General features: G+C 41.2%; 1 protein-coding gene across 1 annotated transcript in view; it reads right to left on the bottom strand.

Annotated features, from left to right (window-relative positions):
- Nucleotides 1-16,627, bottom strand: part of Fbxo33 (F-box protein 33) — a 29,557-nt gene extending 12,930 nt beyond the window's left edge. Inside the window, exon 1 of the mRNA XM_021645768.2 lies at nt 15,731-16,627. Within this exon, the coding sequence (XP_021501443.1) occupies nt 15,731-16,338 (608 nt within the window). The 5' untranslated portion in view covers nt 16,339-16,627. The remainder of the gene's footprint in view (nt 1-15,730) is intronic.
- Between the last annotated feature and the right edge of the window lie 586 nt (nt 16,628-17,213).

Here is a 17,213-nt window from a genome sequence, read left to right on the forward strand (position 1 = left end):
ATTCAAACATCAATAACGAAAATGTCATTATGGCTATGACCCTCAAGAACTGTAAGATATGATCCAAAGACCAGTGCTGTTTAACAATCCTTGAATTAGAAGGTGCTGAAATACATGTGTGTTTTGGTTCCAAAGGCATTACGGAGACAAACAACTCCCCCCCCGCAAAAAACAAAAACAAAAACAAAAAAACAACAACAACAAACCAAAACCAAAACAAACCACAAACATACACATTCAATGATATTAGAGCAGAAAAGTCCCCCCAATCCAGGGGAATCTGTAGATATCCAAGATCAAAGAACCTCTCAATGTGAAGAATTCAGATAAAGAAAGAATAGTCAAAGTTGAAAGAGAAAAAGAGCCAAATTACTTACAAAGGTAAACCTATCAATATTACTTCAGACCTCTCAGAAGAAAGAATAGGATGATATGCTTCAAGCCTTGACAGTAAATAACTGCAAGCCAAAATTTCTCTATGTAGATGAGAAAAAAATATCACAATTATAAGAACTAAGAATAAACTTCACAAAAAGAAATGAACATAGACTAGGAAAGAATAAAACATTTTCTAGTCAGTAAGCCAGCAAACCTTTAAAATGAGTAAGGGAGAAAAAAAAGTCAAACAGGAAATAACTATGATAAAATTGCAGCAGTTAACATATACTTCTCAATAAGAACCCTAAATGTAAATGGTCTTCAGTCTCTAATTAAAAGACAACTTCTTAATAATAACTCAACATGGTCTTAAATCTCCAAATAAAAAGACACAGATTGGTTTAAATGGATTAAAGGTAAGAACTGAGGTGTGTGAAAGCACAGCTGGTATACAGCTGGTATACATGCTTGCATGCAGGTCTGACTACCCAAGATTGAACCCCAGATCTCTCTCGCAGGGGCAAAAAGCCAACTCTGAGAGTTGTCCCTGACCTTCACATGAATGCTCTGACTCATATGCTGTTGCATACACATTTATATACACACACATACGCAAATAACAGTAATAACCACACCCACAAACCTCTAGCTCTTGGCAACCACTGATCCTTTTACTATCTTCATAGCTTTGCCTATTGTAGAATTTTATACAACTGAAATCATCCCATATACAGCCTTTTCAGATTGTTTTATTTAGCAATACACTTTGAGGCTTTCATACTTTAGCTGCTCATACTTCTTAGCAATGACTATTTTATTGTATAGATTACCAGTTTGTTTATTTATTCACTTATGAAGGGCACACTGATTGTTTCCAAGTTTTGGCAATCATTAACACAGCTGCTATAAATATCCTTATGAAGGTTTCTATATGAAGGACATACATTTTCAGTGTTTATGAGTATATACCAAGAAAAAGGTGCAGGATAACACATTAGTTTGTATGGTTTTGAAAGATGTCTTCTTGAAAGTCAGTGTTTATTAGTATAATTGCATAACGAACTTTTATGACATTTTATAAATTTACATAATATATTTTGATCATATTCACTCCCATTATCCTTTTCTTATTCCCTTTCCATTCACCCAATTCCCTTTCTCTTCCCAACTAATTCCTCCTGTGGTGCCCTGGGTACAATGGAATCAGGATCCAGTCTGGAGCAGGAGTAAGGTCCAGGTATATCCAAACCCCAAAAATCTTGTCTTGAGACAGACAGAAATAGGACTCCTCCCTTTCCTGCCCTTGTCCTTCATGTCCTCCACCTCTGCCACTCTTGAGGTGGTCATGTAGCCTGGCACAGGTTATAGGTTAACTTATCTCCTTATATGGCTATGTCTAGCAAGCACCTGGAATTCCTCTTCATGCAAATAAGGTATTCCCAGCACCTTGGCCCAAAACAAGGATGTACACTCACCCAGAAAGCCTCTACCCACTCCCCAAAGGTTTAAATAGCTTTGTTCCCCTAAAATTAAATGAGCTGCTCAATGAAGCCCGTCTCCTGAAGAGTCTGTTCTCCTTATGCTAACTTGCTACCTGAGGTCTCCATCTCCCCATTCCTGCCTCACTTTCCCTCTCAGGCCACTTGTCATGATCACAGACAATACCCTCCACCGTTTTTGAAATAACTCAATGAGTTTCATTAAGGTTGCTTTCAGATACAAGACTGAAGGGTTGTTTAAAGCACAGGAGTTGTTTAAGAGTTGTATGAACACCTTACTAGTGGCTACTAGTAAATGCATATAAACCCTCAGGGTAAAATGGGGCCCAGCAGTTCCCCTTCCATGACAGAATGCTGACAGGCCCAGTCTTGTGTGGGTAATCATAGCTGTGAGTTCAGGAGTGCAACTGCAAGTCCAGAGGTGAGTGGTACATATCTAGTCAACTGCTACATTATTTTTTATTATTATCATTTATTGCAATTTATTCAATCTGTATCCCAGCTGTGGTCCCCTCCCTTGTCTCCTCCTAATCCTACCCTTCCTCCCTCTTTTCCTCCCATGCCCCTCCCCTAGCCCTCTGATAGTGGAGGGTCTCCTCCCCTTCTTTTTGACCCTAGCTTATCAGATCTCATCAGGCATTAGGACTGGTTGCATTGTCTTCCCCTGTGGCCTGGCAAGGCTGCATCGCCCATGAGGAGGTGATCAGAAAGCCTGCCACTGAGTTCATGATACAGAAAGCCCCTGCTCCCCTTATTAGGGATCCCACTTGGAGACTGAGTCTATGGGCTAGGTACACCTGAGCCAGAGTTTTAGGTCCTCTCCCTGCCTTGTCCTTGGTTGGGGTATCATTCTCTTCAAAGCTCCCAGGGCTCAGGTTTTTTTTTTTTTTTTTTTTTTTTTTTTGTTCTGTTGCTCTCCTTGTGGAGCTCCTGTCCCCTCCAGGTCTTTCTATCTCCCCCTTCTTTTCACAAGATTCCCTGCACTCTGCTCAAAGTTTGGCTATGAGTCTCAGCATCTGCATTGATACCCAGCAGGATAGTCTTTCAGAAGCCCTCTGTGGTAGGTTCCTGTCCCTGTTTTCTCCCTCTTCTGATGTCCATCCTCTTTGCCTTTCTGAATGAGGATTGAGCGTCTTACCCAGGGTGCTCCTTCTTGCTTACTTAGCTTCTTTAGGAGTACAGATTTTAGTCTGATTATCCTATATTATATGTCTAATATCCACTTATAAGTGAGTATATAACATGTGTATCTTTCTGCTTCTGGATACATCACTCAGGATGATCGTTTCTAGTTCCTACCATTTGCCTGCAAATTTCAAGATTTCCTCGTTTTTAATTGCTGAGTACCACAATTCACAATCTGTATACATTCCTCCGTTGAGGGACATCTGGGTTGTTTCCAGATTCTGGCTATTAAGAATAAAGCTGCTATGAACATAGTTGAACAAATGTCCTTGTTGTATACTTGAGCATATTTTGGATATATTCCTAGGAGTGCTATAGCTGGATCTCGAGGAAGCACTATTCCTAATTGTCTGAGAAAGCGCCAGATTGATTTCCAAAGTGGTTGTACAAGTTTATATTCCCACCAGCAATGGAGGAGGGTTCCACTTTCTCCACATCCTCTCTAGCATGGACTGTCACTTGAGTTTTTTTTTAATCTTAGACATTTTGATGGGTGTAAGGTGAAATCTTAGGGTAGTTTTAATTTGCATTTCCCTGATAACTAAGGATGCTGAGCATTTCTTTAAGCATTTCTCTGCCTGTATTCAGAATTCTGTTTAGCTCTGTACCCCATTTTAAAAATTGGATTACTTGATTTGTTGCTTTTTAGCTTCTTGAGTTCTTTATATATTCTAGATATTAGCACTCTGTCAGATACAGGGTTGGTGAAGATCGTTTCCCAGTCTGTAGGCTGTCGTTTTGTTCTAATGACAGTGTCCTTTGCTTTACAGAAGCTTTTCAGTTTCATGAGGTCCCATTTATTAACTGTTGATCTTAGAGCCTGTGCTGTTGGTGTTCAGGAAGTTGTCTTCTGTCCCAATGAGTTCAAGGCTCTTCCTTCTAACAGGTTTAGTGTGTCTAAATGGTTTTATGTTGAGGTCTTTGATCCACTTGGACTTTAGTTTTGTGCAGGGTGGTAAATATGGATCTATTTGCATTTTTCTACATGTTAGACAGATATCCAGTTAGACCAGCACCAGTGGCTGAAGATGCCATCTTTTTTTCCACTGCATTGTTTTGGGTTCTTTGTCAAAATACTCCGCTTTTCTTTTAAGTTGCTTTTGTCAGGTATTTCTTAATAGCAACAAATAAAGTAACTAATACAAGCATCTGCTCTCAGGAGAGCCTGGTTCCACTGAAATGTCAGCTTGGATGGCATGCTATCCATTTATTCAGTACCTTCATTTTGCTAGGAATGTGGCAAAAGCTTATTCACTGGCAGGCAGTTTCTCTTGCAACTGATTTTTCAGTTCAAATCTATTCCTGAATCTGAGTGTTTCCACTCAATGGCTTGTTTAAAATAGGACATCCTTGGGTCAAGTCTTTGTTTAATCCTTTCTTAATGTTAACTTGGAACATTTTTGGTTTCCTGTCTTCCAGTCATAAATTTAGTACCCTTTTCATTTTACCTAGGCAGTTATCATATACAACGGTCATAACTTCTGCAGTATGAGGTACTTAAGAGTCTAAATATTTTTTCTTTCTTCACAATTTCAGATGATAGTTCTGTTTGTAGTATCAAGCCTAACAACCTCAGTGTATATGATTTTTCTTCCTTAAAAAACATAAGCCTTTAAATCTCATTCAGAATGGTAAACAGGATAGATGCTAGAAGTGGTGGAAGAGAGGAAAACAGGATGAAAGTCTATACAGAGGGTCCTCTGAAAGGATTCACCCAAAAGGGGATGGAAGCAGATGCTGAGACTCAGGGCCAAACTATGGGCAGAGTGCAGGGAGTCTTATGGAGGAAGAGAGTGGGATTGGAGGGACATGGAAGGGACAGGAGCCCAAAAAGGAGGCCAACAAAACTAAAAGATCTGAGCCCAAAAGGGGATGGAAGCAGATGCTGAGACTCAGGGCCAAACTATGGGCAGAGCGCAGGGAGTCTTATGGAGGAAGAGAGTGGGATTGGAGGGACATGGAGGGGACAGGAGCCCCAAAAGGAGGCCAACAAAACTAAAAGATCTGAGCCCAGGGGGTCCTGCAGAGAGTGATGCACTAACGGAGGACCATGCATGGAGATGACCTAGACCACCTGCTCAGATGTGGCCTATGGGCAGCTCAGTCTCCACGTGGATCTCTGATTGAGGGGATCAAGGGTTACCTCTATCATGAACTCAGTTGACTGCTCTCTGATCACTTGCCCCTGATGATGTTGCCTTGCCAGGCCATGGAGGAAGAGGATCCAAGCAGTCCTGATGAGACTTAACAAGCTATGGGTAGATGGCAATAACAGTGAACTCCCCCTTTCAGTGGACTAGGGGAAGGGGATGAGGGGAAGAAGAAGGGAAGGGACTTCAATTGGGGTATATAAAAGAATGTAAGCCTTTACACTTAATCCCAGTACTTGAGGGAAGGCCGAACATGTCATCTCTGTGAGTTTAAGAGCAGTCTAGTCTACAAAACAATTCCAGGTCAGAGGCTACCCAGTGAGACCCTGTGTCGGGAGCCGCATTCGCCATTACGAGATGGCGCTGGCTTCCTGCTTCCTGGTTCTTCTTGCTAGAACTCGCCTTACAGCGGCGCTTGCGCCACATGATGCTAATACGGATTTGAGTGCTCTCCTTATCAGAGAACACATGCTAATTGGGTATTGTGCGGAGCACCAATCACAGACGAGCACGCCGCCCTGCAGGCTATTTAAGCAGAGCGCGCTTGGGGTTTGGGGTCCTTCTCCATCTACTTTCAAGAGCTTCATAATAAAGATTCTGCTGGACAAATCTTCGGTTGCCGCGTCATCCTTATCGGCGAAGGCTGCGCGCGACAACCCTGTTTTAAAAAAAATAAAATCTTTTCACAGAAGAGAAATTTATGTCTTTTCTGTGGCATATCTGAAGTGCTAGTATCGCTATTCTTGTTCTTGTGGTTAAGACTTTACTTAAACTTCAGCACAGTTGTGCTTTATCAGTTAAATCTGATAATTGAAGTGCCTACTAAGTGACTAATAGGTGGACATACACACTCTGGATACACTGGACAGAGGGATTAGCCATGTCCTAGGGCCAGAATGCAGTAGTATAAAACTTTATTATTCTACTCAAACTAATATGCGATTTAAAACATGTTTGAAATTTTCCACAGTATTTTTGGATTATGGTTGATGATGATAACTGAAATAGCAGAAAATATCAGATAGCAAAGTAATACATAAGGAGTGACCATATTATGCTGGTGTCTGTATATTTAAAGAAATAGCACAAAAGAAACTTTTACTCCAATTTCATAGATTACTGGAGATGTTCACCCTTCTCTGGTACTAGGTGTCCTGGACATCCTAGGCTCTAGTGATCTTCTGTATTTAATATGATGTAAGATGGAAACCAGCCACTTGGGGATTATATTGAAAATTACGGTACAAGATTTCCTTCATCTCTTTTTCTCCTGAAGGGAAAACCCAAATTCTGAGCTTTTCTGAGTCTTCTAGGACAGTGTCATCTATAAGAGGAAGGTCACTTCTGTTGCTCTTTGTTGCCCCAAGGGTCTATGTTCTATAGGCCTTTCTGTGGAGGTATGAGGCAGAAAAGAAATTGGCTCCTTGGGGTGAAGATAAAAGGCCTTTTACAAAACCAGATTGCCAGGAATAATATCCATTGTACCCTTCACCACCACAGAAGCCCTGGGAGGCGAGTGTGCAGGGAAAAGCTACAGTGCTCTTTTTACCCATAGAAGTATACATTTTTTCAGCTTTGCGCTTTTCTGTGGTGTTGAAACTTCTTAAATGGATGCTGGCCTTTTACTATACATACTTATTTGAATATTATTTCAATGTTTCTGTGGAAATACAATGGTTTGACTTATTTTACCATCTTGCTTTCACAATATTTTTCATTGTGAGAAAAATGCACAGTGATGAAAAAGGCATATTATAAAGCATTACAATTTTTCAGAAAAATGCATACATAGATTTATCAGTGATCATACCTTGCTAGTTTATTTTCTTCTATTTTTACCAATGTGTTCCTTGGAAATTCAGAAGAAAATGAAATAACTGTACAGTTTTGAGTTTTACAGAAATTTAATTAACTATCATGGTAAAATTTACCTAGTTAATATACTGAAATTCTGCAGAAGATTTCTAGTTTCAGGTTGGGCTATACCATATTTTCAATGTCCAAGCACTAAATGGCAACAGAAAAAAACTGTTTTCTAACTATGGCAATAAAATATTAACCATCTTTTTACAGTAGAACTAGTAAGACACCCACAAACTGGTTACTTATAGATAGGAGAAAGAGTAATAAGGTATGTTGAATCATACAAGTCAGGAAAATACCATCATGTAGACTAGAGAGTGACATGCAGTCAGAGTGATCAAAAAAGCATAAACTAAATGACAGCCGAGTCAGTAAAGTACTTAGAACACAAGCATGAGGACCTGAGTTGAATGCCCAGCACCCACTTTTATAAACAGATCTGTGGAGCTCCTGAGCCAGCCAGCTTTGTCTGCTATGTGAGTGAGTACAGGCCAACTCAGAGACCTTATTTCAAAAAGCAAAGGGAATGCTTAAAGAACACCACCGAAGGCTGACTTCTGGTGTCTATATGCACACACATGCATACACAAATGTTGCCCGTGATATGCATGTCAAAAAGAAAAGAAGAATTTTCTCCTTCAGTGTATCAATTTCCTTTCTACAGTTTTCAATAGTCTAGAGGAAGTATTCAAGTACAGACTTGGCAAATTAAATTGGGTAATTCTTCAAAAAAAAAAAAAAAACTGCTTATGTGTACAAGAAACATTCCTCAAGATCCAACTTAAGATTCTAGATGGACTTTTAAGAAACCAAGGCCCAGCTGGGCACAGTGGCACACACCTGTAATCCCAGTACAGGTGTGGGAGGCAGAGGCAAGAGGATCTCTGTGAGTTTGAGGCCAACTTGGTCTGGTCTACAAAGTGAGTCTAGTACAGCCAAGGCTACATAGAAAGACCCTGTCTCGAACCTCTCCGTGCCAAAAAAAGGAACCAAGGCCCAAAGCTTCTGAGATCTTGAGTATGATGGCCAGTATCTATTTTACAATTCAGAACTTCCTTCACAGCAGTAACTGGTATGTTTTTCTTAATTTGATATAATCAGAAGGACTGTATAGAAACATAAAATGCAGCAGGCTTGAAATTAAAATTTAATATAGCTAGGGCTAGTAATCTACAGAAACCAGGAACAGGAAAAGAACCTAGGTGACCCTCCTGCTTAGGCCTCCTCCCTGCTCAGATTACTTGAATATTGTACAATATCATACCCAGCTATATGAGTTCTTTAAAACACTGCCATAAAACCTTTTCCAGTGCTGAAAGAAAGGCTACAAAAACAGTATTTGTTCCTAAGTTGAAAAATGCTAAAATAATGTATATAATGGAATAAAATTCTTCTTTGAACTCAATTTTGCTAACTCCAGGCTTTTTTTATTAATTTATTTTTTAATTAATTATAAATTATTCATTCTGTATCCCAGCTATAGCCCCCTTCCTGAACTAGCCCTCTAAAACTGTAAGCAAGCTCCAATTAAACACCTTTTTAAAAAAATAAGTTGCCTTGGTCATTGTATCTTTTCATAGCAATAAATGAGTAAGAAAACTGTACAAGCTCATATAGCTCCATCTTTCTTCCCCTCTGCCTCTCAGAGCTTTTCCTGACATGACTCAATTATTCATTTGCCCTGATTATCACTCTTTTCTGACCAAAAATTCTGTCAGGTTCAGGCTATGGAACTGCTCCTTGTACTTGGACTATTATTTGCCCTGAGACACAGAGGGCAAGTCTAGTCATTCACCATAGAGTTCTAAACACCTTTTGCAAAGAGGTCTTTGTGTATCACTCTATCTATTGTTGTAACTTAGGTCACTACAATAACCTCCTCTAAATATCTACTTCGCAAACTATAGTCACCCTGTGTGTATGGATGTGATTGTATGTTGTTAAAGCATATTGCTTTTTAAGAAAGGTCATCTCACTGAGACCTGTGAGAGAACCGCTGGCCAGGGAGAACCAGAGATCTGCCTGACTCTACCTCCCCAACACCAGGATTACAAGTGTGTGTAAGCACACTTTTTTTCTTTAAATGTAGGTGCTGGAGATGAAACTCAGATCCTTATTCATGTGTGGCAAGGACTTAACCAACTGAGCTCTCTCCCCAGCCCCAAACTCCTTTTGTTACACTTTCTCTTCATTTATATAACTTGCAGAGATCTTTTATTTGGGTACTGTCTCCCTAGAAAGTAGATGTCATAAGAAAAAAGGAGTCTGTCTACACTTTCTGGCACACACTCTCATTATTTAGAAGAAAAAAATAGCCCATGATTCTTTAATTATCACATTAGGTTTGAAGTTAGGAGAACTCTTCCAAGGTTGACTCAAACGTAACACTATATTAAAATGGATGTAATAGCTTCATTATAGTTTCTCAGTGGTTTAAGTCATATTTTTTTTGTCCCTTTGAATTTTATATTCTATTTTCAATAAACATAAGACTATATCTTGTACTATATCCAAACCCTCTCATAGCAGCTCTCCCAGGAAGTTTGATTAGCCTTTATTCTCAGTGATCTTCAAATTATATTTATTTTATAAATGAGCTTTTTAAAGCAAGTAACAATCAGTGAGATCATCACAATGAAAGATGTCTCATATAGTATTTGTTAGTTGCTGGGTAACATTTTCTTTCAAGAAAAGAAAGGCTCAATGCCTTGAAGACATCTTCAAGGCATTCCTTATCAACTGAGATAGTATCTGATCTGGCTAAAGAACTCTTATTTTTAAGATGTATTTTAACAATGTATACTTACTATCCAAAATAATGGATTTCATAATGACATTTTTACACATGAGTATAATGTATCAGAGTATGTCTACCCCTCACTGCCCTTTGCTCCTCCTCTCTCCACTTCTGCCTGTTCCTGTCTACTTTCTAGATAGTCTTAATGTCTTATATTTTATATTTATTTATATTTGATAATACACATTGGAGAAAATGTGATAACTGTAGTCCTGAGTATGGCTTATTCCACTTAACATGAAGATCTTTCATTTCATCCATTTTTTTTTCTGCAAATGGTGTTTCTATTCTTTACGGCTAAATAAAATGCTCTTGTGTATATTCCACATTTATTTATCCAACCATGTGTTGATGGACAGACATCTAGGCAGATTTCATTTGTGATTACTGTGAATAGCATAGTAATAAACATGGATGTGCAAGTGTCTCTGCTGTGTGTTGACTGAGATTTCTTCAGATATATACTAAAGTTTGGCATAGCTGAATCATAAGTGTATGAGAAACTCCCATACTGATTTTTATAGTGTCTGCACTAATTTCCATCCCTATCATCAACACAAAGTTTCCTTTCCCTCAATCTTCACCAGCATTTGCTGTTTTATTAACAATAGTTATTCTGACTATGATGAGATGGAAGCTCAATGTAATTTTTATTTTCATTTTCCTAATGGCTAGGAATGTTGAATATGTTTTTCATGAATTTATCTCCTACTCCTTTGTATAATTATTTGAGAAAGGTCTCATTATGTACTTTTAGCTGGCTTGGAACTTGCTATGTAGACCAGGCTGGCCTCAAACTCACAGAGCTACACCTTCTCTGCCTATTGAGTGCTGGTATTTAAGGTGTGTGCCACCATATTCAGAACATTTGTAGTTGTTAGGATGTATTTTGTGTGTGTGCACAGTGTGGTATATGCAGGCGTGCCTGCTCATCTGCATATACATGCACACTGAGGTCAGGGGAGGCTGTTGGGTATCTTATTCTCTCTTGTGGTTTTCAATGAACAGAATGCTCATCTTTTCAGCTAAGTGGACTGTGCTGTGAGCTCCCATATCGTTTCTCTGCTCTCAATGATGAGGTTACATGCCTGGCTTTTCTGTACATGGTACTGAGAATTTAAACTCAGGTCCGCATGCTTCCCCAGCAGATACTCTAACTCTCTAAGCCATTTCCCCAGACTTTAGGTTGTGTTTTTAACAGGACTTGTTATAGTATTATTTCTTACTACTCACTGTGATATGACTCCTTAATGTGTATGTCAAGTTACAAGACCAAATCTAAGAATTATTAATAGACCTTTTTTATAAGATAACACTGAAATTTGGATATGGATTATCCTCAAAGTCCATGGTTAGAGTATTGCCTGAGCAATTCCGGAGGGTGGAAAATTCAAAAGATGGGATAGGTCTAAAGGCAAGAGGGCAACTGACCACGGGCTGAAATCTTCAAAACTATAAGCAAAAATTACGACTTTTTGACAGGGTCTCTTTATGTAGCTCTGTTTGTCCTGGAACTCATTCTGTAGACCAGGCAGGCCTCAAACTCACAGCAATCCACCTGCCCTTTCTTCCCAAGTGCTGGGATTAAAGGTGTGCACCACAAAGCCTGGCAACTTTTCTTCTTATCAGTTAATTTAACCGGAGTATATTAATAGGAACAAAAAAAAAAAAAAAAAGCAGACAAACACAGAGAATAAGGAAGTTGCTGTAACCATAAAATGGCCAGTCTACAAAATAGTATGGAGAGACAAAGCCTAAAATTTTAAAGAAGAAAAAACAACCCCACACATAACTTCTTTGGCCTGGTGTAATGAATCTAAAAAAAGAAAAGAAAAAGAAAATAGTACCGTGTCAGTTCAGAAAAACTTATATTAAATGTGTTCAAAGGGAAGATAAGGATCATTTCGATGATATCAATTATGTTCACATCTACTATTGCACTTGCCTAGGATAAATGAAATTCAGAAAATGTTCCTAAAAAGAGTATTTTTTTTTTTTGCCTAGAAACTTTTTTTATTTTTATTTTTTATACTAATTACAGTTTATTCACTTTCTATCCCAGCTATTGCTCCCTCCTTTCTCCCCTCCCAAACTTACCCTCCCTCCCTCATCTCCTCCGATGCCCCTCTCCAAGTTCATGGATAGGGGAGGTCCTCCTATCCATAATAAACTTTGGGCAGAGCAAAAAGAGTACTTTTCATGGATGGGCCTATTATATTTTATCTTGAATCTTATTGATAAGTTTAAGATTTTCATTTTTCCTAAGTATGAAACAAAGCATTTCAAAACTAAGTACTGAACTTGAAACTTTGGCAGAAAGCTACAAATGTATGTCTGAACTTGTTTTGAAGGTGTTAGAATTTCTTATTGAACCATTGCAGAAGAAGTTCAACTCATTTAACACACATTTTAAGCTGGTTGTGGTGGTATACAAATTTAACCCTAGCACTTGGAAGGCAGGAGTGGGTAGATCTCTGTGAGTTTGAGGCCAGCCTGGTGTGTGTGTGTGTGTATATATATATATATAGAGAGAGAGAGAGAGAGAGAGAGAGAATGTGTGAATAAGTGAGTTAGTTCCAGAAAGGCCAAGGCTACTGAAAAACCCAACAAAACATAACAAACAAACCTCCAAAAACATTTTAATCAGCTCTTACTGCATCTCTAGACAAGGCAGCAGTTCTTGCCTTCTGAAGAGAAAAGATTTCTGAAACCCTGTATTTTACCTTCCAAGAGGTACTTTCACCTCTGTTGATTATCATCTGTTTCTAACACATATGATACCAGTGTGGCAGTCATAATCATTGACAATATATGTAATTCAAATAAAAAAAATAAACTGCCAGTTATTTCCTCAGATGATCAAATAACCTTGATTATACCTCACAACTCTAGATTGACATTTTAGTTATTTTCCTGCAGGCATGAACATACCTGGAACAAAAGAAAATAACTATGAATTGTGTAAAGCAATTCAGCAGAAAGCTTGGAAGTAGAATTTCTGATACAGTATGATTCAAACTCTTCTTTCTACTTAAAAAAAAAAAGTGGCAGATATAAAGCAAGAGCAATATAACCAAAAAGAATGTCTAATGTTTACATTTCTCATTAGTTATTAAGTTTTGGCATATAGGAAGCACTGAGGTCAGTCCCCAGCACCACTTAAACTGGCAGTGGTAGCACACATCTGTTCTTCGAAACTAGGAAAACACTTGTTTTAAAAACAAACAAAATACTACTAAGTGACATTGTTAATACACTGTTTTAGGTTTGTAGTTTTTAATTACAGAATCACAAATGTCACTAAAAGTTAAAAAAGAAAGTCACAGGCTTGACTAAAGTTAGTGAATAAGAAATTTATTTTTAAATTTTAAATAAGAAATTTAATTTTAAATGCTTTTAATTTGTTAAAGCTTTAAAGAAAACTCTCATTTATATTTTTAACTGAAAGAAAAGTCTCATTTACATTTTTAACATTTGAATACTTCCAGTATCAGAGTATGTAGATATTTCCAAAAATAACCATGACATTAACTTATTTCCAAAATATTAAACACACATACCTTTTGTGTGTGTGTGTGTGACAGAGAGAGAGAGAGAGAGAGAGAGAGAGAGAGAGAGAAAGAGAGAAAGGGTCTTGTGTCTTACCCTAGCCTTAAAGTATCTATGGGCTATTTCAAGGCTGACCTGAGTTTTGGATCCTTCTGCTTCTTCCAAGTGTTGAAGTGTAATTGTGTGCTACCACCCCCAATTTAAGTGGTGCTAAGGACTGAACCCAGGGCTTCTTGTAGAATAGTGCTAGAAAAGCACTTACCAGCTAAGCTACACTCCAGTCCAACATGATTTTGTTTGAAAACAGAAAGCACTAGTACAAATAATATACACACATATTCTGAATATGCTATCAAAGCACCATGGTAATGTCTCATTACTACAGCAGATGAAAGGGAAACCTTACAATCACAGATGATTGTGAGAAGCGACAGCAGACCCAGAAAAACAGACACATGTGGACTCACAAACAAGTACATCAGGATAGAAACTTAATTGGCCAGGGTAAAAGAAAAAGAAAATTAAAGACAAAATGTGGTATACTACTATAGTGTATAAATGCTATAGATCCACCCATAAATTAGAAAATTCCTAAAAGAACTAGGCACTGTGAGAAGTTGTTCTTATTTAAATCAAAGGCACTACCTGTCCCATCCCCCCCCCTTTTTTTTTTGCAGGGCTAGTTGATTTCAGAACATACCAGCTGGTCCTCGGCTATGTCAACTCTGAGTAAAAACCTCAAATCTGATTAAGAAAGAGTATTTTTAGCCTTTTGTAGTCTATCTTGACAAAATCAACACAAGGAAGTGGAACGGAAAATGTGAAAAGCTTAGAAAACAGCCAGAGCCCTGTAATAATGGAGCTATGTTCCCATAAACAATTTTTTGTATTGTTGTTTTTCTTAAGACAGGGGTTCACAAAACCCAGGCTGTCTTTGAACTTGCTATGGAGCAGAAGATGACCTTGAACTCCTGATCTTCCAAGTACTGGGATTCCAGATGTGTTTCATGCTTGGCTTCCACATACAGTATGATGCTATAATACCTACAGTTTAATCTATTCCAGGCAAGGTTTCTCTGTGTAGCCCTGGAACTCTCTGTAGCTCAGACTGGCCTCAAATTCACAGAGATCCCCCTGAGTCTGCCTCCTCCAGTACAGAAATTAAAGGCATGTGCCACACTACTGTCCTGCTTAACCTCTTGATTTAAACATAGATTATGAGAAAAAGTGTAATCTATACATTTATGGCTTAGCATTAACCCCAACCTATTCCCAACCCTATTTAACATACGGACGATGGGATATTAGTTGAGAAAGGAAGGGCACTGCTGTTAGAAAAGAACAGTGCCATAAGACAATGTGCACATCACTTGACCTATTAAGCACTCGTTTTAGGTCTGTAAAGTGGGACAGTATTTTTTGCCCTGGCCCTGACTGCTACAATTACAACTATGTAAGTAAGGTCTTTTTTTCTTTTTCTTTTTAAACTTTCTCCCAAATTTAGAGTGTTGTTGTAAAGTTGGAATACTCAGATACAGAAAATATAAATATGGTTCGAAGGACACTAGACTTTCATAGGACAATAGAGAAATATTGATTAGGATATGGAGTCTGCTCTGAAGTCTGCATATTGGAAATGACCTCTAGCTGTAATTATAGCAAAGTCCTGATGCAAAACGACAGTTTTATACTTACTCCCCAGGGACTTTGGCCACCTTCTTTACCCTACCCCAAGTTATACTGCATTACTTTTGTGTGAATAATTGGGAATAAGCTCAGTCTTATGGTGCATGGGGTGAGGCTTCAAGTCTGACAATCTTCTTCAATAATTTTAGCAAGCACTCTTCCCACTCTTCGGGCCTGGCCTAGCCTAATGAAACAAAGTCAGCTAAGAAAAGGACTGTTAAAGAATTCTTACAGGTTAATTCTTGTAATCATGAACACCAGCAGAAATCATTTACACCCCCTCACCATGAATTACCAATGATAACCAACAGTCAAATTCAGAATCAGAAAACCGTCTTGTATCTTGCATAGGTCTCACTCTTAACTCCTAACTCTCCCACGCATAAAATATGAATGACACTGCCCGGCAGCTCTATCCCACGACCAAGAACGGATGAATGAAACAAACCACGCCTAGCAGGCGCAGGAACCGGTGTCTGATAAAGTGTCGCGCCAAGTCCCGTTATCACCGGGTGAGGACCCATAGCTGCACTTACACAAGGCCACGCCGAGGAGAGCCGGCGCATCCCACCGGATCTTGGCAAGGGGAAGGGGAGACCCTCGTGCCCCCGGCGCAAGCCTACCTGTTGTTCCGGATGCTGAGCAGCACGCACAACACCAGCTCCAAGTAGATGCGCAGGACTTCCAGCCAGCGGGAGGAGAGCTGCAGGGCCTCACCTTCCTCCCCTCCGGTGCCTGTGTCGGCGGCGCCTCCGCCGCCGCCGCCGTCTCCGCTCAGGTAGTTCTCCGCGGCGAACTCAACGCGCAGCTCCCGCACGAACCAGCCGCACTTGCGCATGAGGAACTCTAGCCGCGGCTGCTCCGCCGGCGAGACGCGGAGGCAGATGCGGAGCTGGGGCCACAGCGCCGGGTAGAAGAGGCACTCCCGCCAGTGCGAGCAGGAGGCCGAGGCCCGCAGCCGGTCGGGCGCCGGCAGGAAGGAGAAGATGTGCACGATGAGTTCGCTGGGCAGCGACGCGGCGCCGGCCGCCTGCCCGCACAGAGCCATCCGGCCCGGCCGCCGGCCGCCCGTCCCCGGCCGTCCGCGCAGTCCTCGCAGCAGGCCCCGCAGCCGGCGCAGCTGCCGCCGCCGCAGCCGCTGCCGCCGCCGCCGCCGCACCACCCGGGCGGCCCCGGCTCGGGTTCGCGCTCCCGGCGGTCGGGGCTGCGGCACTGACAAGAACAACAACATCAATGACAAGGAAGAAGGGGGCGGAACCGTCGTGCGCCTCGGCGGAACCAAGTGCAGCGCCGAGTGGCGGAGAGGGGGACAAGCTTGGCCGCGAGGCCTGCGCGGCGCCAGGCGCCGGCTCTCCGTACCGCACGCAAGTGCGCCCGGCCCAAGCGCAGGCACCAGCCTCAAAACCCTCGCTCGAACGGACCCGGGGCCCGAAGGTGGCCGCGCTGCTTCTGAGGAAACGCTGGCTCTCCCCGCACTCGGAAGCGGAGGAGCGGTAGTGGTAGGGACTGAGCTTGACGTCAGCGGCGACGGGCGGAGCCTGGCCCGGCCGTGCGCCACTTCCGGAACCGGGGAGCTCCTGGTTGCCTGGATCGCGTGGCACGTGATCCAGGACGCCAGCAAGCCGGTGGGCGGGGCCAGCGGGGAGGGGCGGGGCCACGTAGGACGTCCCTCGCGGGGTAGGTCATGCCCCTGCAGCGTGCTCATGGCGGATACCCGGCGAGATGCGCGAAGTCCCGACGCTTTCTCAGTCGCTGGGCTGAGGATGCGGCGCCCGAGGCTCTGCACGCAGCGTCTTTCTCCGTCGTACTTGCTCAGAGCAGGACAATAGGCTACCGAAATGCGGGTCATGGCGGTACCCTGACCGCCCTCTCCGACGTGCAGAGGCCGCTCACGCGCCAATGTGAGCGAGAGACGACAGCGCTACCCTTCGTATTTAGAGGGGCAGGAAAAAAATGACTAACGATATTCATCTTTAGGGCTGGTACCTAGACGCAAAGGTTGTCTGAATTCTTGTCTGCCCAAGTTCTGTGTAATTAGTATGTTTTATTAATAGCTAACGATCACCTAGTGGTAACAACAGCGAATTAGGAAGTTCAGAGAGGTTT

The sequence above is a fragment of the Meriones unguiculatus genome, chromosome 7, assembly GCF_030254825.1.
Source record: "Meriones unguiculatus strain TT.TT164.6M chromosome 7, Bangor_MerUng_6.1, whole genome shotgun sequence".
NCBI classification, from domain to species: domain Eukaryota; kingdom Metazoa; phylum Chordata; class Mammalia; order Rodentia; family Muridae; genus Meriones; species Meriones unguiculatus.